The sequence below is a fragment of the Chaetodon trifascialis genome, chromosome 10 (assembly GCF_039877785.1).
Source record: "Chaetodon trifascialis isolate fChaTrf1 chromosome 10, fChaTrf1.hap1, whole genome shotgun sequence".
NCBI classification, from domain to species: domain Eukaryota; kingdom Metazoa; phylum Chordata; class Actinopteri; order Chaetodontiformes; family Chaetodontidae; genus Chaetodon; species Chaetodon trifascialis.
The window spans coordinates 23,989,539-24,017,500 of NC_092065.1; the positions used below are offsets into that span (position 1 = coordinate 23,989,539).

The following is a 27,962-nucleotide window of genomic DNA, read 5'->3' on the forward strand; positions in this document are numbered from 1 at the left end:
AGAAGCAGCTGCACCATCACAGAAAATGGTGGAGAAAGTTGCCATAAAATCAGTGTTTTACGAATAAGTGCAAGGTGAAAAAAAGGTGGTGTTACCAGCTGAATTATTACACATTATACAAGATCTCATTTTACTGACAGTAAACATGATACAGCATTACTGTTCCTGTTACTCACAGTAATCCACAGACCTCGCTGTGGTTAACTTTTTATTGAATCAGGAAATTAAAACTGTAAACGATGCCAGTCTAGGGTTTGCTCGAAGGTCAGTCTCAAGTCAAAATCCGCACATCTGTTTTTCGCCTTGGGTCGGATGTGAAGATTCACGTGTCTGTACAAGAATCAATTCCAGCACACAACCGCCTGTGCAACCACAACTTGTCATTTTTCCATGTCAGTTTTTGTGCAGAGGCCAAGAGAGAGCATGATTATTTAGAGGGGCTGCTAGGCAGATTTCTTTTCTTTCACACAGAGCTGAACGAGCTGTTTCCCCTCATTTCCAGAGTTCATGCTAAGATAATCTGTTGTTTACCATACAAGCATGAGAGTGGTATCACTCTCCTCATTAAACTCTCAGCAAGAAAGCAAAAAGGTATATTTCCCCAACGTTCCACTAGTCTCAAGTGGAGTCCCACATCCTGAATGTAGAATTAACAAGCACCAAACCTGAAGGAAGCGTTCACGTGAAACCTAGAAAATCAATTCATGCATTAAGTCAGAAAACACACTAAATTCATTTTGTGAAATAAAGCTCAAAATCTCAAATGTGGAATTTAATACGACTGAGGTTGCTGCCAGTTTGCATTCACTTAAATTAAATCCACTTTTCAGGTGATCAACATCCAATTTCAAGTCACTAGAGCTCAACACAAGTGTGGATCACCTCTCTTCATAGATGAGGCCAAATGAGAAGGATCATGACTCCAGTTCAAATGATGTGATTTAAATCCACAGCACGACCATCACAAAGGTTGTACGCTGACAGAGCCGATCATCATCATTTAGTCTCATCATCAGTCTTCGAGAAATCATCCCACTGAGTGATGACACCTCTTTAAGGATGCTGCTAGTTTAGCATGCAAGCTGTGTTACAAGAGAGAAAGAAAGAAAGAAAGAAAAAGAAGAGGATCTAAGTTAAATTCGTCTCTGCAACATCCACATGCATCTTACCGGCGTGGCAGTGGGCCTGTGGTCTGTCTCATAGAGGATGGCCAGTATCTGAGCTTTAGCATCTATGGCTGATGATACCTTTCCGACTGTTCGCTAACGTTAACGCCGGGGAAACACAGATGCAGAGGGTTGGAGGGAAAGAAAGAGAGGAATTGGAAACCAGACAGGAGTTAGGAAGCAGACAGGTGAAAAAGCAGAAAAAGCACGATTGACTTTGAATGTATGGAACTGCATTTAGACGGAGGTCTCAACTTGTACCTCTTTAATGTAACTGGGAGCTCCAGTAGGACAACTCTCAGAGCGAACAACTGACTTTTGAGGGATTCTTCTCGGTGTCTGAAGAGCACAGATCCCATTGCACTAGATTAGAACACCAGAATGAACATCAGCTGCAGCATGGCACATGAAAACCCTTGTGTCAAAGCACGATGAATTTACTGTGTTTAACACAAAATCTAAATTACGTAAATACAATAAACTACGAAATATGTGACGTTGCTCCATGGATCATGAATGCTGTGCTCATATCAATGAACCATTAAGAGCTCAGCCCCTGGGTAAATCTCTCTTAGATTACAAACATTTATGCTTTAATTTCTAAATTTTGCCACAGACAAGAAAATCAGAGTTATCTGAACTAGAACTCAGTTTGGAATTATCACTGAAAAATGTATGTGCAAAGTTCTGGATCTGGTTTATACTGTATTCGTTTGCAGTGTCTTGTAAATAAGCGCTATAATCATCTCATCAGTGGATGCCTGCAGAGTACTAACACTGGGCTGGCTGCTCTGCATGAAGAAACGGTTACCTTCATGTGATCACTTTCAGCTAATTTCTTATCGTCACATGTCTCCTGAGCAGCTTTGTGGACCTTCTCCGTCTCGCTTTCACGCTTCCTCTCATAGTTCTCCTTGTGCAGTAAAGACACTGGCTGAGAAGATGAGCTGCTGTGTCCATTTTCACAGTTAGCATCAGAGAGGGGAGAGCCAGTCGAAGAAAGGGCAGCGGATGTTTTGTTGCAGCGTGCGGAGGAATCGACACGAAGAGAAGACAGTGGATGTGTTTTTTCGGAGGCAGTGTAAGACGAGGGAGCAGAGGAGTCTATCTGTATCTTGTCCTTGTGAGCAGCAGCGTTCAAGGGGGCAGAGGAGAAACCAGTCTGGGCTGTGGGGTCGGGGACAGGGTGGACTACAGGGTAGACGGTGGAGCTCTTTGACACAGAGACAGAAGGAGGAGGAGGAGGAGGAGGAAGAGGAGGAGAGGTAGATCGGTCCACCTACAGAAGAAGAGTCAATCAGAAATTCAAGACTGAGTAGAATCGAAGGATGAAAATTGAAAGAATATAAAATGCTGAGGGAATTTCACACACACACACACACACACACACACACACACACACACACACACACACACACACACACACACACATTTCAAACTTTTTTAAGAGGTTTGTGTGTTTTAAGAAGCTGACAGAAACACAGTTAACGGCCTGAAAACCTCAATCAGACTCTCATTATGTTCTGTTATGTTCTGTTACATGAACACAGTTTTCTATCAACTGTGGAGCAAATGAGAGATTTCTGTGTTTTCTCTGCACTCTTGATGAATGAACGATATTTGATTGACATCTGCTCATGATACTGGGCAACTGTCAATCACATGCAATCTCACCACCAAGAAAACTATTCTAAATCAAGCTGCAGGTCTCAGACCCTTCAGAGAAAACGGCAGCTCAGTAGCTCCCACATGCTGCGCCACGAGCATAGGACTGACTGTAAATGGAAAACTGTGCACGTTTCACACATGGAACCGTGATGCAGGCTGTTGTTATGAGCATGCAGTAGTCTCAGCTGTGGCGTCAGTCAAGCATTATGGTTGGTGTGATACACAACCTGAGGTTTAGGAAGAGGAGAAAGAGGGGCAGGAGGACGTTTGTTGGACCCAGGAAACAAGGAGGAGAGGAGGACGGCTCTGTCCTTTATACTCCTCCGAGAAAACTCTCTAGTGGACAGTCTCTGCGTGGACAGCAGGCGAAGGTTAAACACGTCAAAAAGATGAACCATGACCACATTTTTTTTTTTTTTAACACAGCACTGGCATGAAATTCACCTGCTGCACTGACTCCTCTGGCCTCTCAGAGGAATGGTCAATATTCGAAGCACACAGAGAAGAAGCAGAGAAATGACTGGTTTTCTGGTCGGGAGAGGTGCATTCTGGGTAGTGCTGTTCAGTAGCAGCAGGGCTCGGTGAGCGGGGGGGGCTCTTTGAGAGCGAGGGTGAGGGAGAGCGACTGTAACTGCTCGGCGTGGGAGAGGATTTGGGGGAATAGAGGAAAGTGGTTTGCTGAGCCACAGCGCCGGGATTCTCCAGTAAGCGAAGGTAGATGGAAGGCTGGAAAGAGGAAGAAGAGGTGAGGGACAAGAGGAAACAAGAGAGCGTGCATTTCCAGCGGTTTGATGACCGCTACATTCATGTGGTACTTAAGTGTAATGCTTCCATGAAATGCATCCAATCACATTCAACAGAAAGAGCGGGGTGTTCAGACGGAGGCATACCTGCCACTTGGGGCGAGAGGGAGGAAGAGGAGGAGGACTGGGGACGTCCTTTGGCTTTGCAAAACGGGGGTTTTCTCCCTCATCCTCCTCTTCCTCATCCTCCTGCTCTGAGACAGGAAGTGGCGTGGTGGAAGGGGACAGAGGAGGAGAAAAGGATGGATCAGAGGGTTCTTCATCGGACTGATGAAAGGAGGAAAGGAGAGGAAAAGGGAAGGCAAAGGAAAGTCAAGGAAAGTCTTAAGCAAATACAAACAGCAGCACAAAATTTAGAAATCAAATACAGGTACTGAACAAAGCTGGCAACACAACGTTGATGAAGGGCAGCACATTATGGTGGAGGTGCCTCGCTAATCCCAACAGAACGAGACCTTTTTTGGTGCGAACAGTCAAATAAAGTTAGTGTTGGGAGATGCCACAGAAGCTTATATCACTGTTACATCATCACCTTGCTGCGTGTCTTGGCAGCCGAGGAGTTCTCCTCAAACTTGGCCAGCAGCTGAGTTGCCATGGAGCGGACCTTGTTCTCCCGCAGCTCCCCATCCTCACCAGCAGGGGGCGCACTGTGACAAGACAACTGGTGCCACGCCATTGGCACAGAGATGACAGACAGGAGAGAGGAGGTAACAGGAAGTGGGTAATTAAACGTAAGTTAACATTAAATGTAACTGAGCTTTTCAGATTTTGGATATGATGTTGAGCTTACCTCTGTGAGGTAGTGGTTGCCCTTTCGACGTCTCTTGTTAACAGAATCGTCTTCCAGTTTCTTGTCATCCTGTGACAGAAGAGGGAACGATAAACAGTCATTCACAGAGACATTGAATAGTAAACATTCCAGATATCACAATCAGTGTAGAAGTTGAGTTAATCATGTGATACGCTGTCCTCCCGAGCAGACATCAATAATCCCTGTAATCAGCATGCAGACTGACGGCCAGTGTTCATGATGAGATCATGTGCATTACAAACAATGCCTTCATCCATATGTTAGCTTTAGTTTATCTATGATAAGGACAGAAATGCACTCTTCAATGAAAGCATCACATATATCTGAACAGACAGCTTTACCCGGGGTATCCTCTTCCTGGGCTGAGGCACGTTCGCCACTCTGGGGTTGGTTTTAGCTGGATATTCTTCACTGTTCTCATCTGGTTCTCTTGATCCTGCAACACAGGACAATGTCATATTAAGCACGGGGTGGAAAACGTGCTCCCACAATACCATGAGGTTAGTTATGGACCAGATCAGTGTTTAGAAATTAAGCAACTTGCTGGAAACCAGTGAAAAGGGAATATTTATGTGCACAGAGGCTCTGCTAACACGATGTGAGTGATGTAAGCAGATATGAAATACCTGCTGTTTACCGTCAAAGTATTCCGGACAAGATATCTGCCAGGTGACCTATTTATCAGCCTCAGAGGATCATGATAAGACACTCTGCACACGTGACCTGCATTTTCCATGCACAGATCAGTTTGGCACGTTCATCAGCTGCCATCAGCCTCACAGTGTAACTCTAAATTCACATCAAACTCATCACCGCAGACCTGATCATGGATCCTGACAAACATTTGCAAACCTAATTTAAGAAACATAAGTACACAGTAACAGTGTGAGCGAGGTGTTTCTCCTTCACCAGTTTCTGTGCAAAACTATCCACAACTTTATACAAATCTGGGTCTCTGACCAGACTGCCGCATACTAACTGCAACTATGTTCTCCTCTTGGGGATATTGAACACTTTCCATGAATTACTTGCAAATTTGAGTAGTTTAGGGCAAAAAAAACAACAAATCCATCTAATATTGACGTACTCATCAGCTCTTCTGTCTTCCTTGATACCCCCTGTGTAAGCTTGATGCTCAGGAAACAACTCTAAGAGAGACACTGACACCAGTTTTCACCAGGACTGTCTCATTTTCTATAAACAAAAACTTTGGCTTTCAGAATAATTTGAAAGAAGCAGGAATGACGTTAAATAATTGATACACGAGGGCTGTAAACTTCTACTTCTAACCTAACTTCTAACTTCTAAACTGATTTGTTTGCACATGAAAAGTTAATTTAACACCACAGTTTAGCTGAACTGGAGTCTGCATGAGAGCAGGGAGCACAGATACGTTCAGAGTTAGAAAATCAGAATAATGTGGGGGGGGGGTTCATCCTTGGACTCTAAGCATCAAATAATCTTTAGAAATTGACAGAAAAAACATTGATGCAACTTTGCATAACAGCTTAGATTACCCAAGGCCTTACCAGCACAATGGCACACAGTGTGCTTATCATCATTATCATCACTGCTGACTAAATATAACCAAACCATACACTTAAACCCTGAAAATGTCTGCAAGCAAATTCCCACCAAATGGACTGTGAAAATGGCTCAGTGAGGACGAATTACTTTCCCAGCCTTTCAGAGGTGTGGATTGCTCTGTGGTGACTGCGCTGCGGGTGACACAGAAGTCTGCTGGACATGAACATTAAAGCACTCCCAGTGAAACGTGGCCGGAGCTTACAGCTTTGGTGTGACCGGAGCGCAGGGCCTCCACAGTTACGCGCAGTGATTGGATATGGCTTCCACAGACATAGCACACATACCAGTCATGTCTCTGGCAGGGACCAACCTGACCACGGTTGTGTAACGTGTAACTCGAGCTCACACAGTGGATAAAATAGTCCCTGAGTCTCACTTATTTCAAACACAACTGGTCTTATACTTTAACAGAATGTAGTGTACACTGACTTTAAGAGGATTTAAAAAGACAATGAAAAACTGTGCAGGAAGAAGCACCACTGACCGCATAAAACATGGACGTAGTCTCTGACGTAACCCACAGGTTACAGTGCCACTGTTCAACTCAGGGACAAGAGGTGCACCAGGCTGTAAACATGTCAATTTCTCCTGTTAAGTTGGGCATTTTAATATGGGGGTCTATGGGGAGTGACTCGCTTTTGGAGGCAGCCACAAGTGGCCATTCGAGGAACTGCAGTTTAGTCTTTTCCGTATTGGCAAAAACTTGCTTTAGTCGTGTGCATTCACAATATTGAGTGACAGAAGGAGATTAGCAATACCTCGAATGAGCTTTTAACAATTATTCAAGGCTTCTACCATTGAAAATGAATTAGCTTAGCATTCACTGTCACTCCAACCAGAAAACATTACCCTCTAGCTTTAGACTTTCCATCTTTAATCCCTGACTTTTCACCTGACACTCGACATCAGAGCTTCACAGCAGCAAACAAAGAAAGCTGATGGACCCTATTTCGACCCTCTGTGACAGAGGTGGGAGGGAGCCTGACCGTTGTTTGCTGGGGATTTCCTGAAGGCCTCGTAGAATTTGGACAGGTAGAGAACCATCAGCAGCTTGTCCGGTTCGGCCTCTGCAGCCATCTCCTTTCCCCTGGTCACCGGCTGGATGCCAAACTCGTGCTCAGCCAAGTCAAACGCCAACTGGTTGTTTCCCGCCACGTCCTCCTCGTTTAGAGAGTCATAGTCACTGAGGAAGAGCAAAAGTCAGGGCAGGTTAGAGCATGACTTTCTATTTTTTTCATGAAACATCCTCCATATTCCCAGTAATGCAAGAAGAGAGAGATGCTGAGATGAGCTGCCAGGAGGAAAAGAAAAGGCAGAAAGGGGATGCTGCTTTTGGATGATTTTGTTGTTTCTGTGATGGAGAAAAGTTAAAGAATGCCACGCTGCGTTAATAATTATTTCCTATCTGGCTGTCTGTATGCAACCAGAATGACCTTTAACCACCAAAATGTAATCAGTAATAAGTAATAAGTTTGGTCCAAGAACATGTTTTGTGAGGTTACAATGACCTTTCACGAGTGAACATTTCTGCAAAATCTGAAGGAAATCCCTGCAAGGCGTTCCAGAGAGACACACGCCTCCAGCCTCAGCTGCTGCATAAAAACACCAACCACTCAAACATCATCTCTATACGAGAACAGCCCATAGAGTACATGTGGAATCACAGCGACCTGCTGGGACCGAGATGACTTGCGCTTGAGTCGACCACGAGTCTTCCTAAAATGATGTCATTCCAACCAATCACTCTGACAGACTTATTTGCTTTCTCAGTTGAGTGTGAGCAGACCGGCTCATGTAGGTCAGCGTGGATCGTATGACGGCCTGCTTTCCAACGAGATTAATCGAGGTTTAAATTCACCACAAACAAACTGGATCGAGATTCAGCAAAATCACAAGCAACCTGACAAAGAGTCAGAGTGAAAATAGAAACAGGTCTTACAGTTTGCAAAGGACTGCACTGCCTATTAACCATCAGCTAATTCAACTGACTGTTTGCACACCACTTCAATAGAAAGGTTATTTTCATCCCGCTCAGTTCAAAGAGGGCCAGTCTGGACAGATGACTCTTCACAAGCCAACAAAAAACCGCCAAGACCAGAAAAACTGTTGACATTTCCACACTTTGACTGTGTTATTACATGAGCTCGGGCCTCTGGCGGTGTATGAGAGCGCAGAGGGCCAGGCCGTTCCTCCAGGAGGACGTGAGGTTGGTGACATCGACTGCTCTGTAGCCCTGAGTCTGCCTCTGACACCAGGACAGCAGCTGGCCGGGGCGCACCTCGGACTCTGCAGGAGAGAAACACAGCGTCGAGTTTACCATTTGAAAACCAGTGATTTGTGGGTTTCATAAGTCATATTTTTTCAAACCTGCCATGACTTTACGGTACTTGCTTTGTGTTCTTTATTTTCTCATTTCAATTAACACTGTTAATTGTTAAGCACCAAAACACAAAGCAAATTCCCTCTATGTGAAAACCTCCTTGGCAATAAACGTTATTCTGACTGTGATTCACTTGAGCCTTGTGACTTGGAAGACTTGAATCTCCTCCCAAGCCTAAAGCCGAGTAACTCTGGCAGCGAATACAGAGACAGAGAAGACATTCAGGCCACTGCACAAACTGGCCTACATAAAAGATCTGCAGCACTCGCTCTAATGTGATTTAAAATGGAAAAGTGGAACCTCAAGGCAGGATTTCTTCTATATTTCAGAGCTGAGTGAAAGGAATGGGAAAGAGGCTTACTGAAAGCGTGCATTGATACCTTTTCTATTGGTTACATAGAAAATAAGCTGCTGATTCATGGTCATTTTGGAGGCTGCAGTTTGCAGTGTAATACTGGGGGGCTACAGATTTGGGTTTAAATGGGGTGGACAAAATCCTTTCAATATCGTGCAATAAAAGTCAACAGCACCACAGAATGCAGCCTCCAGAATGACCATGAGGTTGAATCAACACCTCTCTAAAGCAACGTTTAACCAAATCTGAGCCTTCAGGAAGGCAGACTTTAGCGGAGAACTGTGCATTAGACCTTTTAAAATTACATTTTAAGTCCATCCATCCATCCATTATCTATACCGCTTATCCCTTTCGGGGTTGCGGGGGGCTGGAGCCTATCCCAGCTACAATGGGCGAGAGGCGGGGTACACCCTGAACCGGTCGCCAGCCGATTGCAGGGCCACATGCAAGGACAAACAAACATTCACGCTCACACTCACACCTACGGACAATTTAGAGTCATCAATTAACCTAATGAGCATGTTTTTGGTCTGTGGGAGGAAGCCGGAGTACCCGGAGAGAACCCATGCATGCACGGGAAGAACATGCAAACTCCACACAGAAAGGCCCCGTCTGACCCGGGGATCAAACCGGCAACCTTCTTGCTGTGAGGCACCCGCACTACCTGCTGCGCCACCGTGCAGCCCACATTTTAAGTCTTGAAAACTAAATATAGGATTCAATTTCAGAATTTAAAATTGCACTGATAAATTAAATTATGTCATCAATGGGTCAAAATGACCATATGAAGGTCAAACACAGGCAGTGACAGCGCAACAGAGAATTATCACCAACTCTGCAGTTTCTCTCTTTTAGCTCAAAGTTTTATTTTTACACCCTGCAACACAAAGTTTTTGTTCCTGTCCCACCACTCTCATCAACGTCTTTTCTAGCAACAGGCGGCAGCTCTACCTGCCCAGCACCGAACAGCAGACAGACAAAGTTAAAGGTCCAGTGTGTAGGATTTAGGAGCATCAATAGGCAGAAATGTAATGTAATACATCACCTTACAATGAGCCCTACATCCACAGAGGAAGCAGGTCTTATTCCATGGAGACCGCCATGTTGCACCGCCATGTTTCTACAGTAGCCCACAATGGACAAACCAAACACTGGCTCTACAGAGGGCCTTTTATGTTTTTCACTGCCACCATGGGGGAGGGTGAGGGAGGGGTATTCAGCTGGTTGCCACTGGCAACCTCGTCGCTAGATGCCACTAAATCCTCCAGAATGGAGCTTTAGCGACGAGCTGGAGCACTTACAGCAGCAGCTGAGGATAAAGTTTATTTGTCAGGAGGTGGTGAAAAGAAAAACAGCTAAAAAGAGAATAAAGTTTGGACTTTCATTCATCAGGTGGGCAGAAAATAAACCACTATTTGCCGTGACATCATGAGTTGATACTATGTCAAGACTGTGTTTACAGCTTGTCCTGTGGTAAAAATCCATTAGCACTGCTTTAACTTGTGACCTAAACAGAACTTGCTCCTCTCAGGGAGAAGGCAATGCATCAGGCCCATACTGTTTTTCAGTCGAACCCTGCTGGTGTGCAGTAGAGCAGGTCAGCACACGTCTGTAGGAGGCATCATGTTTGACCCTCATGTGGGTGTAATGTTATCCAGCTGTATTGTCTGTGATGAGGTGTGTCAGCCTGTGACTGAGATAAGGCTAAAGTTTCCCTTCAGTGGGGGCTGGGGAAGCACTCACTGTGATGTCAGCCTTTCGTCTCCAGTAAACCACATTCAGGAGATCACTGTGATTGAGTCAGTGCTGACACATATAAACACAAGTGTTTTCATTTAATGATGCTATATTATGCTTTTTGATTTTCCCTTTCCTTCAGTGTGTCACACAGCCTTTTTGTGTATATAGAATATTTGCAAGTTGTCCACACCAAAGGGAGCTATTGTCTCCCACAGAAAACGCTGCTCTTGAACTGTCTGAAATGCTTTTTAATCCATCTTTTCTTCTGTTACTTGACACAATGTAACACAGCACCACCTCCAGCTCGATGAACTGCTAAGTAGACCATCCCACCCAGCTCGCTGTCTGCCGCTGCTATGCAAACATGTGTAAGGTAACGTTATGAGAAGCAGACATTTAAAAAAAACAAAAAAAAAAACTGTTGTTAGCTGCAAGAACCAACACAAGTCTTCATCTACTCCCTTCAACTGAAGATATCCACTGTGGATTAACATTATTTTTGATTGAAACGTCCCCACAACAACTGGGAAACTGTGTGTGCATTTTAACGTCTTGTTAAAATGAAAATGTCTTGCAGACAGTTTCTGCTTCTCAAAGTGTTTTTCAATGCGTTTAGTCACGGTAGCTCTCAATGGCTCTTTGCATCCCTCGCCCTCCACCACACAGACTGGCAGCATATGGCTCTCGATCATACGGCACATCAACATGGTGACCGTCTCAGACTGCAGCGCATCGCACTGTGTGAGTATTCCCGGCGGGTAACTGATTAATGGTTAACTATTGACATCCTTACTTGAAAGACATGCTCTGACGGTAACGAGACTGCTATGTGTGAAAAGAAAATGGCTAAACTGCAAGAATTCATTTGCTTGGGAACATTGTGTAACTTGCACATGTTTTTATGGTTCAATAGAAATCACTTGCACGACCTGCACCTACCTCATACTGTTTATACCGTTAAAACTTCATGCCACTTGCACTATTTACATATATTTCTATATATTTTTAATAATTTGACTATTTGCACTTCTGGTTAGATGCTAAACTGCATTTCGTTGTCTCTGTGTTGCACTCTGACAATGACAATAAAGTTGAATCTAATCACTGCGCAGTTAGGCCGACCTTAAACGCATCAGATTCATACTCCAGCATGTGCCTGAAGTTCTTATTTTAGAAGCGATTATTGTGCTAATATTCAGTATAGAGTTGAAGCCGTCAGAGCTGACAGCAAGCACGGCGAGCTGAGCCTGCTGAGGCCTGTGTGAACTGACCAATCAGAGCAGACTGGGCTATCAGGTGGGGAGCCTTAAGGAGGACTAGAGCTAAAACAGAGCATCTCAAACAAAGAGCAGAGCACTGCAGCAACAGACAGCATGAGAATAATAACTGATGGCCATTAAAGCATGGCGACCTATTCTAGCGGACACCTGCAATAAAAGCATGAACATAAGCATAATATGGCCTCTTTAAGCTCTAGAGGTATACAGGGGAGCTGTCATGCAGTGCTAATGCTGTGGATGCATGTAATCCTAGTGGTGACTCATGGGATGATCAGATTACATTACAACATGAGGGGGAGCTTAGAAAGTAGAATAGAGTCCCATCTGAGTCGTTGGCAGTAATCCTTACTGTCACTACTTTGTCTAAAGATATTTGATGAGTCAGTAGTTTATTTTTTTTATAATAGCAGCATGAAGCACTCTGATTATAAACCCAGAGATCCATCATATGATCACAGGCAGACACTCTGCTCAATAGTTAGACAGTTTTCATAGGCAGTACTATATCATCACAACAAATCTGTTTTTTTCCCTCATCAACCGTTATTCTCTCTATATTTTCATGGACAATGGCAACGAATGTGTAACCGTGACGCTGAAGCCATCAGTTTGTGTTTGGGTCATTCTGCAACTCACCTCTTCTGGACAAGTTCACTGATCTACGTGTGGGTCCTCCTCTTTCCAGGTGACGCGAGTCCTGCTGGCCATCAATGAACAGGTGACGCACCTGGCGGGAGAAGTCATAGAAATATTCAACTCAGACAGTAAAACTGTCTGAAATTAGATCATCTTTAGCTAACAGTAGGAGCACCAACAGAGACCTGAAGGTGAACAAATAATGGCCAGAAAAGAGCAACGTACAGTTGAAGAAAATAGCTAGTGTAACATGAATTGTATACGGCTGTTGGGGGAGTAGATGGGTGGAATCACATTTGCACATTTGTAGCAGAGATACTTCAAAAAGTGTGAGCTTGCTGGTAAATAGAAAATGTTGAATTTATTGGAGATAGTGAATCATCTAAAAACACATCCCATATTCAAAATGCACAACAGTAAAATCTTTCTTCACCACTCCAATGAGACTATTTTGATCAAATATCTGTCACTCAGCAGAGGATCCACGGTTAAAATGTCTTCCTCAGAAGACATTTTGCAACATACAAATAAGGTTTATTCTTATTATATAAGCTTGGGCTGACCTGGTGTGGGCGTACACAGCTGCTGTTGAGGTTGGGGTAGCGGCTGGCGGGGTCGATGGTGTACTGTTCAAAGTTCTTACTGATGTTCTCTGTGGTGGTCTGAGGCAGCAGCCGGTACAGACTCTCCCTGAGGAGCAACAGAGCAGATATAACTCAGATTCAAGATACTGCAGCTTCAAAGATCCAAGAACTGCACTGCAACCGCATGATTTGTATAAAGAGAGATTTAAAAACATGTGACTAAAGACCTTTAGCATCAAATCTACATTACTTCACGTGTTTAGGAAGACATGGATTTGCTTAGACATTTTATACCAATTGGCCCATTAGATAATGAGACAGTGTGTGTGAAAAGTTTGTATTTTAGCCTCAGATTTGATGCAAATCAAAGGTCAAGTGGAATGAGAATGAACAGTCAGAGCTCTCTCATCCAGCATGCACATGCTGATCAGCGGTTGCCTAGTTATCTTGCTTTAGACCAAAGTGATGCACAGACAAACTGTCTGTCCTTGACTGTCTCCACTGATGCTTGTTTTCATCTGTATGAATTCCAGAGAAGCTAAATTCCAGAGCACAAACAAGTCTGCCTTGCTTATCTAAAGTTACAGGAAGTGGAAGATAAACCCACACACCTCTCAGCCAGGATCTCCAGAGGGCTCCTGCCCTGCGCCCAGCCCCTCACCATCCACGCAGTGTCGAAGGCTGCCAGAAAACCCCGAGCACAGCCTGTGCCCATTGGCCAGAAGGGCTGCAAACAGACAACAGGATGTCAGCGTGAGCACACACAAGCTGGTTCTTAGTAAGGATGGTGGCCGGAGTATCGAACGACTCTGACACACACAAACAACCCCCCCACCGTCACTGCTACCTCATACCTCAAGCAGACTGTCTCCCACCAGCGCGACCACGAGCTGATGTCCATGCTTCTCCCTGATCAAGGCGGCGTTCTCTGAGGCGTACATGCTGGTGAAGTCAAACATGGCTACGTCCGGCTGTCCGTAGTGGTTGATGGCGTAGTCCAGGGACGGCAGCTGGTAGTTTGTGCCGAAGTCAGCTGCCTCGCGGGCGTAGGAGAGCAACGCTTCCTGGTTGACGTTGTCGGGGCTCAGCAGCCGCTCGGTTTCTATGTAGTCCTGTATTGAGATGACAGAAGGGAGGTTTATGGCAGAGATCACTGATGTAAAATATATTTCAATCTAAAGTGGCATATGAATATTTTGATATATATGATGCATCAAATGACTAAGCCTAACAAAGAACTGTGAAAAAACAACTCATTTCTCAGACATTTTGCCATTCAGCCAAACAATGATCTATAGTGGTACAAGTTTCAAAATCAATAGAGTCCAGTTTGCCGATGACCAGCTGATCATGTCAACTTGAGGCTTTCCGTAGGCCTGAATGTGAACTCGAGCAGTGAGCGATCAGTCCTGACATGAATGAAGCCATCTCTTTGCGTCACTCAAGAAACAACACGTCGTGCTGTTTTGACTTGTCACCCAGCTGAGATGCATCATTATCCCAGGATTTTATCAAAATAACACGTCCGGAGCGCCAGCATGGAGAGTCTGACGGCAGCGAGAGTGGCACTGAGTCAGAAACATGATTCACATGACTCATGGTATGAAACGAAACATAAATTTAGAGTTGTGTGTTTCACTGCAAGAGCGACATAATGATAAAACCAAGTTATTCATTGTGTTGAATCAGTGAGCTATTATGAGCGGCGAGGCTGTCGCACAGTGGACGCACTGAGCTTTCTCTCTGCACTAATGTGCAATGGAAGCTGAGATGGAGACCACTGAGGGCACAGTGAGGCAGGGTTTCAATGCCTGTGTGTGTGCGTGCGTGTGTGTGTGTGTGTGTATTTTCAGATGATTGTCCTGGCAAGCCCTGGGTGGGAGGGTTAACAGCAGTCCTAATATGATCCAGTCTGAACCTTGATGCCATAATAATATCCTCATTTATACCGTCTAATCTCTGTCGAGGACAGCGCCCCTCACTGAGAAAAACGCTCTGACTCATGTCTGTGTGTGTGTGTGTGTGTGTGTGTGTGTGTGTGTGAGGGAAATAGAGGAAAGGTGAGAGAACTCAGGCAGCATCTAATTAGAGCCCTATTTCATTATCATCCCCTATGGAGGCTCATTACTTACTGCCAAAGCCTGACGAACACACATATTCCTATCTACCCAAAATACACTCTGTGTGTGTGTGTGTGTGTGTGTGTGTGTGTGTGTGTGTGTGTGTGTGTGTGTGTGTGTGTTCATTCATAATGAAAACCATGCGGAAAATATTAGTTAACTACTTTGACAAAAACCATTACAATTTTCATCAACGAATAAAAACTAAATCTTAAACTGAAAGACAAAACAGACCACATTCTGACAGAGACAGTGTTACACAGGCAGGTTCTGTGGTGAGCTCACAGCTGAGAAGCTGAAACCTCAGTCAGAAGGAGAAGTTGTGGTAAACTGTCTCAGGTGATGAGGTGAGCTGAAGTCTGCAGTTCTGCAAATGAAAACACTCTGGGGATGTGAGGTTAGGAAGAAGTGAGCATCCCAGCATGCAGCCTGCTCTTCATCTCTGCTTGAAGCTGTATCAGCTGCTACCAGCATCACCTGACCAAGCCGTCTGCAGGCAAGTGGGTAATGTAGGCACCAGGTTTGACGTAGAAGAAGATGAAAACGGATGACATCTCTGGTCCTGCTGCATCAACTTCAATCGTTTCGTTTCTTAACTCTCCATTGTGAGTCACACAGGGTTCAGTGAGGAATGCAATGCTAAAGCACCTGTAGCCGTGCTAACTGTACACAATGCAGATGGTGCATTTAAATGCATGTGCGCGTGCATGAGGAAACTCACGTTTATGATGACCCCTTTGTCCAGCAGACTCTGCTTCTTTGCCGTCATGACAAAGTAGTGCGTGTTGTCTTTGTAGTAAACGATGTTCTCCAAGTCAATTCCTGAAAACACGAGCGATTTCATTTAACAAGGGGTACTTAAACAGCTGCAAGAGGGAGCAGTTAGAGTGGGAGAAGCACTAAAGACAGCACTAAATGGAACACAAATCAAACTGAGAGGGGTTTTTAACAAAAGGAGGATTTATAGTATGAGCTGCTGGTCCCACATTCTTCCAAACTCACCTGTCTCATCCTTGAGTTCCAGAAAGAACTTCTGATTAAAGATGAACGCCACGCCGCTGATCTCCTCCACTTTGGCCTCCGCTGTGGTGTTCCTGTTGACAAAGTTAGCCGTGATGGCGATGGCCAGCTTCCCTCGAAACTCTTTGCGACTGAAACCTGCCGAATGGGTGGATTTTAAGCAATATAAATAGAGTTAGATATAGTCAAACTTGAATTCAAACACCCTCCCTGCTAGCTACAGCAGGGCAACACATCAGGGAGTTTGCCAGCAGTCGTGGAGACAGAGATGCGTCTGGTGTCGACCATTTACGGTGAAGAATGTGTTCATACTGTACACAACACACACTGACACAGATGAACACAACATCAATTCCACCTGGACAGAAAGCTAAGAGAGCTCTCAAACAGTTCATAAACCAGCGCACGCACACACACACCGCTGACCCATACACACTAATAAGCTTCCAGTTAAAACTATGTCAACAGGAAATGCTTTACCCAGTGACTGAAAGCAGCTTTGCAAAACCTCACCTCTTTCCCAGTAAAAATAACAAATGCTGCTTTGAATGCAGCCAACATTTATGCTACAAATGTGGGTCAGGAACAAACCTTTCCCGAGGACCCGTTTTAACCGCCATAGTTCACCCCACAGCACCAGCTCCTTCTTTCTCACCGTCTAATGTGTTTTTGCGTCCGTCAGCTCCAATCACCACATCGAAATCGAAATCTGACACAGGGTGGATGGAAGGCCGGACCTCGGCTCGCCACCCAGGACCTGAGGAAGAGCACAACAGACCAGCTCCAATTTGATTATTTCTATACCATAACATGCATGTAATCTAAAGAGAGTGAGTGAACATGTAAAGGACAGGCAGGATGTGGGGAGTTGGGGGTCCTTGAGAGCAGGAGGACAGTAACATTACATGCTGGGGACCGTGTTAGTATCATGATGAAGTGCTGATTTGATTGGGAGACTGTTTCTTTTTTATGACCCCATGAGGTTTATGTGGCCGCACAGCAGCCACAGTGTGTCCTCTAATGTGACGATGGTTGTGCTGTGTTCCCTGGAAGTGAGAAAGTCCCCATGTGCCATATTCAGGACACTTGGCATATTCTGGGCCCCTTAGAGAAGCAAACTCAAAGACTCTATCAATAGACTTGTGTTATTTTCACACGCTGCCTCTCTAGGAAACGTTCTGATGGCTTTCACATGTGTTTTGTGAGCAGAAAGCTTTCCATATATAGCTGAGATATGCAGCAGAGTCTCTGCGTGTCACTGCCGCCCATGACCCCTTCATATACAGATAACAGAACGCACATGCACGCTCACCATCGTCAGTCTGCTCTGCTGGCGGCTCCACAAGTTTGGTGAACTCCACGTTGACGTGAATCTCCACTCCCAGAATCAGACTCACTTTCAGCAGCATCAGCTGGAGCTGGCGGATACCTTGAGTGGATACACACCAATACACACATGCAGATGCTGTATATCCAAAAAGCACACAAAGTAAGGCTGCAGCTTCACGTACAGACAGACAGCAAATAGGCATTTTAAGCTACGGGTGTCTTGAGGTGAGTTTACTAAGCATTCAGTTACACGGTGGAACAGTGGTAACACTGTCGCCTCACAGCTAGAAGGTCCTGAGTTCGATTCCCGCCTGGGGTGCTGTGGGTGCTGGGGGGCATGTCCTCCATCATGCCTTTGGTGCCTGCTGGCCCTTATCTCAAGGAAAGGGGCCTTTCTGTGTGGAGTTTGCATGTTCTCCCTGTGTTCACCTGGGGTATCCTCCATAAAAAAAAACACTAAAAACATGCACCTGACCAATGGTGACAAGAAGAAACTGGGTCCCCGGGCGCCGCCGTCAGCTGGCAGCCCACCGCTCCTGGTCTGCCGCGGAGGAAGGGCTTACCAGGATGGGATAAACGCGGAAGAAATAATTTCACTGATGCACAGCGTGTGCATGTGATGTTGTGATTAATAAAGTAAAGTCTTATCTTATCTTATCTTAGAGCGCTGCCTCTGCATCTGCCACTGGGTAATGTCAGTGCTCTGTATTTTGAATGTGCAGCAGCAGATCACGTTACAGCTGATAAGATTTAAGATGATATAACATGACACCCCTAACAACCGAGCTTGGGGAACAACATGACTGGATGAATTTAATTTTTATGAGACACTGATGAAGAAGCTGTTTTCAATGTATTCACATTCTGGCCATTCTGCACATGATCTACCTAAAAAGGTCAACACTGCTGCAAACACCAGTCCAGAGCATGGGATCAGTATAAAGCCACCCAGAGCATCTAGTGTGACACCATTAATACAGCTTGTGTATACTGTAGCTCAGCAGCTGGTATCTGCAGGTGCTTTCTCAGCAGCAGTTATAGGAGGAAGACATCGAGGAGACCGAGTCAGGGTTATGAGCTGTGCACTCAGAAGAGCTCAACTTTGAGAGAAGATATTAATAAATGACACCATTGCTAAAGCTAGAGAGGAAGACGGGCCAATGGAAACATCCCACGAGGGAGACTGAGACCGAAGAAACAAACTGCAGCAAACAAGGCTGCTGGAAAATCTCCCCTCGCAGGTTACAGAGACGCACAGCCAGCGAATACCGGCCCTGTCAGGTCACACCGTTAAATATAGAGAGCAGGAATGAAAGGCGCTTTTGTGACATTTATCTGCATCACAGTGATTTCACGCACACAGGTAGGTCCCAAAGTGTTCATTTTAGAAACTGAAGGCAGTTATCAAACCTCTCGTGAGTGAAACGTAAAAATATCTGTTACTGATGTGATTATGTTTTTATGAGGATTGATTATATAGAAACTATACACAGTATATTTCCAAGCTCTTCATTTCCTCTTACAATAAATTACGAACTATCCAAGTCTCCCATGACCCTGTCAGCATGTCAGATTACTTTAAAATGGGTCCTGACCCCAAAGTTGAGGAAGTTGTTGAGACTATTCCCAGATCACCATAAGGAAAAAGGAAGAGGCTTAAAGCTTCTCCATTTTTCTCTCACTTCATGATAGACTTCTTAATAAAGCACCAACGCATCAGATTGACTCACTGATATGGTCGATGGAGCCGGCGCAGAACTTGCCGTAGAACTTCTTGGCCCCGAGGCCCCTGAGGTCGTGTATGGTGAAAGGCCACAGGTGAAGCACATTGTTCCTGGAGAAGGTGTCTCTCTTCTCGATCACCACCACCTTACAGCCCAGCAAGGCCAGCTCGATGGCTGTCCGCAGACCGCAAGGACCACCGCCGATAATCAGACACTGAAAGAGTTACAGAGGCAGAAGGCACAGGGTGGAGGGTGAGGGTGGACGTGGTGGCCGTGTTCAAAGACGTTTTGAGTTTTCCTGTATTGTAATGCAGCCCTCTGAGGTGTGTGTGTGCGTTTCTTCATTTCTTTGTATCAGCTGAGAAACAAACTAGACTTTAATCAGACCTTATCTCAGCTGTTACTATGGTCAAACTATCAAATTGAAAAACATTTCCCTCTGATGATCCTAAAGATGATTTCCAAAGCTGCACTAATCAATATTTTATGTCAACAACGGATCAAATGTCAACAACGGATCAAATGACCATGTGCAATGTGAATCGTCTTGCTCTTGGTGACAAACCCACAGAGAATTATCGCCTGACTCGGCAGTTCTGAGCTCAACAGCATGATTTAGTTCTTCTTCTAACAGAAATTCTGCTGAGTTAGTTCTATTTTGGTGAACTATGGCCACCCTGATCCAGAAAAACAGAGCGCACACCCAGCTACTGGGCCAGCATCTCTCTGCAAATAGCAGTTTTCCTCAAAAAATGTCTGGGATAATAATTCAGCTGTTATTTTTGGCCAACCCTCAGCCCAACCCATCTCTGCTAATCTCCCCTCTGTGCGTCTCAGGCCTCTTCCCCCCCGGATGTCTTATCTTTTCCTTCAGATATGAAGTTATTTCAACAAACGTGCTGCTTAATACACTTAGACATATATGGTGAGACAATAAGACAGATTGGCACTTCACATAAACAACAATTATGAGACACCTCTCACATGAAACACATATTTGAACTCCCATGCTCTCTTTAGGCCTCACTGTGAGTATGTAAGGGTTCCCCTATGAATAGTTTACATTGCTTGATGCAGAGACTGAAACTGAATTTACTTAAATTATAGGCACTAAATCCATTTAATTCACCCTCTCAAATTCAGGATTACTTTGGTCTAATTAAATACTTGCATATAATGACAGAAATAATCCACTTACATAATCTATTTTCCTAACAAATCCACACTGGCAAAGGTCCTAATTGGTTATTTGCACAAATAAACCATAATTCCTTATAATTCCTATAAAAAAGGTACATGTGTTTGACCCAACAGAGCACAGAAAAGAGGGGATGAATTGATGATGATGGAAACACAATGTATACATTACAGGACCCACAGAACTTCGTTAGCACTGCTATTCCTCCATAAAAACAGATCTCCACAATGAGACACAGGCACATTTGTCACTAATAGGTCAGTGGATCATTTTTAAATGACGCAATAGAGCAAAAGGAGTTATCTGGTCAGATGAAGAGCTGCAGACGACTGGAATTTTGCAGCAAAACTATTTCAGTAAAATGAAATCACTGCAATCAGTGGATTCACACGTGGTGGGTGATGTAAATCCATGCTGATGTTTTGCATCGACTTCAAATTTGACATGCAAATTTGCACTGTTGACCGATAACAAAGCAGCTTGACAGTGCTGACTTATGAGGGAATCAGAGATTACAATATGGAGGAAGCTATGGTATCCTCCTTTGTCAAAGTATAAAGGAGGAATGGTTAAGCAGACAGTTATGAGACAGGATTCAATGCTGAAATCAAGCCTTTAGAATAAATTCTAATAACTTATTATCCTGTATTGTACTGTAAACAAGCTAGCTCAGAGAGCTTTTTCTCCCTTCATTAACTCCACTTCTATTTTGATTTTTTTTTTTTTTAATAACTACATATTTCATGAAGACATGCGGGTGAATTTCACTGTGTAATCACATCTTTACCTCCAACACTATCAACAAACCACACCTCTTATCTTAACCATTCATGCTGCGCCAGCACAGCTCAGATGGTTGCGGTTGTTTGTGGCTAAGGCAGTATGAACACAATGCCATTATCAACAGCTCTAGAGTGCTAAGAGACTGAACCAAGCTAGTTTCCCATCATCAATTAGTGGCTCAAACTCCAGCACAGGCCCTCTCCAGTCCCTCTCTTACCCTGGTGCCCTGGCAGGCTTTATTCTGGCTGTAAACCTTTTGCTGTGCCCTCTTGTCCAGTTTGGTCCACAGGGCCTTGACCTTCCAGGTGCTGACTGCAGCCTTCAGTGAGCTGTAGAAGTTGCTGTAGTCTAGAGGATCCAGCTCCAGCTGCCTGCAGAGGATGCTGAAGGCCTGCAGAGTGCCTTTACAGGTGGACGCCTGGACAAAGTTCTCAAAGAGAACGCTGGCCTGCGCCATACGCTCGTCCTCCGTCTCACCCATCTGCTCTGATGGTAAACAGCGTCCACTCTCTTCTTCGTCTCCCACTTCCTCTTCCTGTTCACTCCTTCCAAACTGTCAGCACTGGACTTCTATGATGTGGTGTGTGCTGCCATGCTTAGCTCGTTCTGAAAGAAACAGATAACAAAACCGATATTCAGACAGACACAAGAGACTGGAAATAAAACCAGTCCAGAACCAGGTGATCAGTCCTACAACCCCGACTCCAGGAAAGTTGGGATGCTGCAGAAAACATAAATAAAACAAGAATGCAGTGATCCTTCTCAATCTATATTCAACTGAATACAGTATGAAGATAAGAGTTTACTGTTCAAGCTGATGAGATGGGTCTGGACTGCAGGCAGGCCAGTCCAGTACCTGCACTCTGTTACCATGAAACCACATCGTTCTAACACAGAAAAATACGTCGTCCGGATGGCAGCGTATGTTAGTCCAAAATCTTCCTTGGAATTGTGCATTGAGAAACATTGCTTGTGAACGACTGAGCCTTTCCAGGATGCCCCTTTCAGACCCAATCACGATCCTATCACCTGTTACCACTGAACCTGTTTACCTGTGGAATGATCCAAACAGGTGTTTTTGGAGCATTCCACATCTTTCCCAGTCTTTAGTTGGTCCTGTCCAAGTTGATGAGGTCTTTGTTCTGTGTTGTTCCATTGAATATATGTCAAAAATTGGAATTTCCCCCTGCGGGACGAATAAAGGAATATTGAATTGAAAAAGGTTTTGAAAATCACTGAATTCTGTTTTTATTTATTTATGTTTTACACAGCGTCCCGACTTTGCTGAACTCATGGCTGCGCACCTGTGCATATAAAAGTTGTTGACATGGTGAAAACTAAGACCTGCTTCTTGCACATTTCTCTGTTTTTAACACTGCTGTTTTCCACATCTTATTTTACAGAGTTAACTAAAGGAATTCACTGACGGTATGCTGGAGCACCAGTAAACTATAATGTGGTCTATAATGTGCTCTGCAATAAATGACAACGTTTTTCATCTTCAAGGTTTGTTGAGACTGCTTTGTTCATCCGGTTAGCAAAATAATACATTAACTAACACCTTACATTACATCAGATTGCATTACATTTTTCAGTTGTTTGTGTTATTGTGTCAGTAGATTCTAACTGTTGTTACTCAAAGCTGAGAATGGGAAACCACTTGGACTTGTTGTATACATTAAATATTTTGAAATACATACATATCATCGTTTTCATAGTAAGACATAATCTATTTGCAGCTCCATACAAGCTCTTGATTAGACCACATGACCATTATCCTCCACAAAACATGATGGAAAACTTTGAAATCATATAAAGGAGAGGTCACATTCCAATGTAAGGAATGTCTGCATGTCGCGCTGAAAATAAACTAGAGGGGTCAATGTGCTTCCTCATATAGCCAGAGTATCATGTCAGCATTCTGTAGGAGGTGCTCAGAGACACACACACTGCTTTGACCACACACGCCTGCACAGGACTGCACCTCCAGCCAACAACAACAAGCCTGCACAGTTCAGACACTCATTAATTAAGGTACACATATTTTTTTTTCTCCTCCAGCTCCAGAATGCCTGACGGGATTATGAGAGTGCGCTTAGGGGGGTTCAGCTGAGCAGTCATGGGAGAAGCTCGAACACCGCAGCTGCAGGAACGCAGACAACACAGTCCCATCACATGCAACTTGGTGAGGCACAACAAGCAGAAGAAACAACCCCGAAATACACGGTACAAACTGTTCCAGGCTCGCAGCCGACAACACGAGGAAGTTCACCCGCTATCAGGAGAGCATCACTTCCCCAATCCATCACCCAGGGTCCTGGGCTGTGAGAAATTTCCTGATTCCTTTGGAGATTTTATCTTACTTGAAAGGTCAAGGGAATCTAATGGCGGTTTTGAAGTTTAGAGCTGAAATACCAACATTTTCTGTGCTTTTTAGCTTTCTGTCCTCCCTCTCCCAAAAGCACTGGCCTCTTGCGTCAAAGCCAAAGTGATTTGCATCCTTCCCTGAGGAGGAATTTTGGCATACGGAGGAGGAAGAGGTCGCCGCAGCCGTAAGTCAACCACCACCAGCTGATGCGGACAGAGCAGAGCCGCCCTGTGCCGGGGACAGCTGGAGGTGCTGCTGTGGTAAACGTACACCGAAGGAAAGTGGAGTGGCTGTGCTGCAGCAAATTTCACAGAGGCCCGTTTCTCTTGGATGACGCTGCTGAATCTAATGTGAGGAAGGCACATGCATGTGTAATGTTAGGCTAAAGCTTTGGGGAACATAATGAACAGGGGAGTGCTGGAGACATATTTCAGGATAACATCTTCTTTATCAGGGATTTTTTACATTCTCCACTGCAAACTGAATGTAAGCACTCATACCAAGATGTGCATCCGCTGTGGAAAGATGGTGACCAGCTTTGTTAGTTGAACTCTGCGCAGCTACAAGAGTTAAACACCGAATGCTGAAGATTATTTCCTTTGTGATGACGCTGGAAAGAAAGTACTGGCTCTCTGCGCTTCTAATTTTAGGTGAGGGGGAGTTAAATGCACAAACATGTAGGCTGAGTCTTTCAAGGCTACAGGAACGGCCTCTCCGCCATGAATGGATTGACTGACTGGCTGACTGGTGGCTTTAATGGCCACCAGTCACTTTATTTGGGACCTTGTTGTTGCTGTAAAACCTGTCAAAGTCTAGTAGTCTAGTATTTCTATTCAGGCTTTTTTGGAGCGCTCACTGCTTCTATCAATTAAGTCACCAGCTTTCCATATTTTGCACTTTAACTGACAGTTCTGCTGCGTTCAGTGCCTGCTAGTCAAATGACATTTCACCTGCTTTCAGCCTCTATGCACCAGCCAACTAAATTTAAATCATCAACTGCTTCAACTATTTACAGTACACACGCTTCAACTACGGCTCGTACTTCAACTGTCATTTTTCAACTGCTTTTATCACTCGGACTTTAAATGACATTTAAAATGCTTTCATGGCTTAAATACTTTGAGTGTTTACAAAGAAATTGACATTTCAACTGCCCTCATGGCTTAAACTCGACACTAAAATGTCAACTGCTTTCAGCTCTTACCCCTTAAGAGGCCGTGTCAGTGCTTCAAGCCTTTTACAGTCCCAATATAATGCTTAACTTGATACAAACCAAAGGATTCATTCTATATTCCACGCTCTAGCAACAACACACGCAGGTTATTTGAAGCCGACGCTAAGCGTGTCCTGGATAACGTCTCTGTCAAGGTTAGGAGTCAGATCCTGATCGCTGGAAGCCTTTCTGAATTATTCTCACTATTACAGCCATGGAATCTGCTGTCCTGGAGGAGCTGGGAGAAGGATACAGTTTCTCTCACACACACACAGAAACAGAAATGGCTCTGCACGCACACTCAGGTATACACATGAATCACACACTCAGTGTCCAGCTCAGGGCCTGAAATTAAATCACCTGAAAACCTGTGGATGCAAACAGCGTGTGCGTCACGGCAAAGGACAGTGCATTCTGTTAATGCTGGCCGGCCCTTCAGAGTGTGCCAGTCACAAATCCCACCACACACACACACACACACACACACACACACACACACACACACACTGGAAGAAGTCCTTGGGGGGCCCAGAGGGGGTGTCACATCCCTGCTACCTAACAATTTTGGTAGCAAACAATATCCTCTCAATTGCTATTACCCCTTCCAGGCACACGCACACACGCACACCCACACACACACATTGTGTTTTCATCACTTGTGGGGACATTACAAAGACTTACATTCATTTCCTGGAGCCTAACCCTAACCCTAACCACTATTTGCCTGTTCCTAACCCTAAACCTAACCTAACCTTACCTAACCCGTAACCCTATCCTCAGTCTTCACCCTAAAATTTAATGATTCACATCAAGGGGATCTGCATTTTGTCCCCTTCGACCTTCCGTGCTGTTTCATGTCCTGCCCAGATAAAAAAAGAACTGACTAAAACCTGGACTTCACCTTCATCGTTAAGCTGCAGCATTAAAACTACGATCACCTCTGCTTCAGTGAAAGCATCAGATTTCCAGGGCTAGAAGCATGTAGCCATTTACTGAAGCCTGCTTCTGCTACAAAAAGTCTGGAATACCCGCCCCAGATTATTCATCCTGTCAGATCTCAGGGAACCATGGGACACAATGAGCTGGAAACCAGGAAATTCTGGGAATTTGTTTACAACTGGCTCAGAGATTGTCTGCCCTACTTGTTTCGGGCTCTGATGACCAGACATGATGTGCTGCTGTTCCCCCTGACCCCTCAGGTCAAGAGAAAAATACAGTAAAGCGGGCACTGACATACACAGAGCTAGAAAGCTCTGGGAAAGATCACGGCCTCTGGAAGCTGTGCAGTAACATAACCACATCTGCTGGGGAGCATTCTGGAAGTCTCGATACAGGAAGTGGTTAATTTGTTATCTCTTTCCAAACTGGGGCAGTGGGCGAGAGAAAACGGTGACAGAAGCAGGCTTGTGACCGGAGGATAAATCTGGGTGGGGATAGTGAAAAAGAAGAGCTCACTCGACCTTCATTACCACCACTGAGGTGCCCTTGATCAAGGACCTTAACCCCAATGTCTCCAGTGGAGCTGCTCAGTTGCCAGCAGGTGACAGGCTGTGGTTGTACTGGGCAGCTTCCAGGTGAATGAAGACATTTAAGCCCACTTTCAAGATGCACTTAAACTGGCATGTACAGTCACACATATCTTTAACTGAAATGTAATTGCTTGCATCATCTCCAAAACCAACATTTTAATTGTTTTCATGTCTTTAAATGACACTTCAAGTCCTTTCAGTCCTCCTTATCAAATTACATTTCAACTGCTTACAGCCTCTAATGTCTTTCCTACCTCTGCTTGTGAACTCCCAGTCAGTTTCTGTGGTCTGATTATTAACACTTCCATGACAGTAACGACCCTGAAAGTGATTACACACCATCTCATTTTCCAACTTATAGCTTCCTCACCGCGACTCCACAGGACCTCAGGGTGCACTATACATGTATTCCCATTTCTGTCACTCATGCTCGCCTATTAACGCTGACCAGCCATATTATGTTTATCTATTTCTGAACACTGAATGGATGACTTGGTAATTAAGTCAGCTATTTCAATAGGTTCAAGTGTCCGTAATGGAGGTGCAACCTGCAATACAATAACCTTTCAAAAGAAACGGGATGCTGACAGGATTTAAGGATATATTTTTATGTGTGCGAAGGATGTTGTCCCGTTCGATGTTGAGGTCAAGTGTCAGTGTTTAGCTCAGTGCACCTGCCGACCCACGGATACAGAAATGTGCGTGAAAGATTTATGAGCTGCTGCAGTACTGGATGAACAAAGGACCCATTTCTCGACTTGTTCTCACGTTGTACAAGCATGTCAATTTCACGTCCACCAGCTGAATGTCTGTACACAGTGATCATTTAAAGGGCCCATCACATCAGCAAGCCTGTGCACTAACTGAATATCCTCATTCTAAATCCATTAATCAATGTGTATGCATGACCAAGCCCTGACGATGTTACAGTGTCACTTACTTCTGTTGAATAAGAAATATCAATAGTTCAATCTATCTTGATAAGTAAGATAGAGTTAGCTGTCTGCTTGTTTATCTCTAGTATAGGTCATTGATTTGCAGGCAGGGGGTACTCAAACAATCAAACCTCTGACCCAATGGCTGACTTAGACGATACAGTTGCACTCAAAGTGTAAAGGTGACCATTCCAGCAAGAGAAATTCATCAAATCATTCACTCATAAAGGAAAAGATTCTACAGCTTCAGAGTCAGTGGGTTAGGACACCCTCGTCTGTGGCAGTCCTCTTAGTGATTTATAGCTCCGTCTCAAAGACTCGCTGCACCTTTGCGCAGGTAACTGCATAATGAAAGCAATGTCGTACCTGGTGCACCTTCCAAAACTGAACCTCCTGACGGGGCTACTCACATGTGGACACATTTTCTGCTCAATTGTCTAGAATCCTTTGTTACAGAGCAAAGCCATTTTCTTGGGCAAACATTTGCATCACTGTGATTCTTCCCGCTTTATCATAAACATCATCATTTCAGATACAGAATTAATCAATGGTATTACCACAGTGATCGAGTTTGACATGCGCAAGAACTCTGGATACATCCCAACACTGTAGCTTGCGTTTAGCAGTGTTGGGACTCTAAAGACTCAAAGGGATAATTCAGGCTTCAAGTTGATAACATGGTTGTGTCTTTACATGAAAATCAAGGCTTTGAAGAAAGTCTTTGATCATGAAG

The 27,962-nt window shown here is 44.5% G+C and overlaps 2 protein-coding genes across 7 annotated transcripts in view; one reads left to right on the forward strand and one right to left on the reverse strand.

The window, feature by feature from the left end:
• Nucleotides 1-27,962, forward strand: part of LOC139337292 (protein C19orf12 homolog) — a 344,772-nt gene that overhangs the window by 286,426 nt on the left and 30,384 nt on the right. The gene's annotated exons all lie outside the window — the stretch shown is intronic.
• Nucleotides 1-27,962, reverse strand: part of mical2b (microtubule associated monooxygenase, calponin and LIM domain containing 2b) — a 54,445-nt gene that overhangs the window by 13,855 nt on the left and 12,628 nt on the right. For 4 of the 6 annotated variants that reach the window (XM_070971619.1, XM_070971622.1, XM_070971624.1 and 1 more), the window contains exons 2-22: nt 21,402-21,790; nt 19,210-19,417; nt 17,463-17,579; nt 16,806-16,907; nt 16,133-16,288; nt 15,852-15,952; nt 13,865-14,122; nt 13,622-13,737; nt 12,990-13,116; nt 12,427-12,517; nt 8,174-8,321; nt 7,022-7,218; nt 4,790-4,884; nt 4,428-4,496; nt 4,170-4,298; nt 3,725-3,904; nt 3,279-3,560; nt 3,062-3,184; nt 1,978-2,445; nt 1,428-1,529; nt 1,170-1,262 (exon numbers count right to left, since the gene is read on the reverse strand). In XM_070971619.1, coding sequence (XP_070827720.1) covers nt 1,170-1,262; nt 1,428-1,529; nt 1,978-2,445; nt 3,062-3,184; nt 3,279-3,560; nt 3,725-3,904; nt 4,170-4,298; nt 4,428-4,496; nt 4,790-4,884; nt 7,022-7,218; nt 8,174-8,321; nt 12,427-12,517; nt 12,990-13,116; nt 13,622-13,737; nt 13,865-14,122; nt 15,852-15,952; nt 16,133-16,288; nt 16,806-16,907; nt 17,463-17,579; nt 19,210-19,417; nt 21,402-21,665 — 3,426 coding nt within the window. In that variant the 5' untranslated portion in view covers nt 21,666-21,790. The remainder of the gene's footprint in view (nt 1-1,169; nt 1,263-1,427; nt 1,530-1,977; nt 2,446-3,061; nt 3,185-3,278; nt 3,561-3,724; nt 3,905-4,169; nt 4,299-4,427; nt 4,497-4,789; nt 4,885-7,021; nt 7,219-8,173; nt 8,322-12,426; nt 12,518-12,989; nt 13,117-13,621; nt 13,738-13,864; nt 14,123-15,851; nt 15,953-16,132; nt 16,289-16,805; nt 16,908-17,462; nt 17,580-19,209; nt 19,418-21,401; nt 21,791-27,962) is intronic. The other 2 variants (XM_070971620.1, XM_070971621.1) reach the window with 2 other exon arrangements.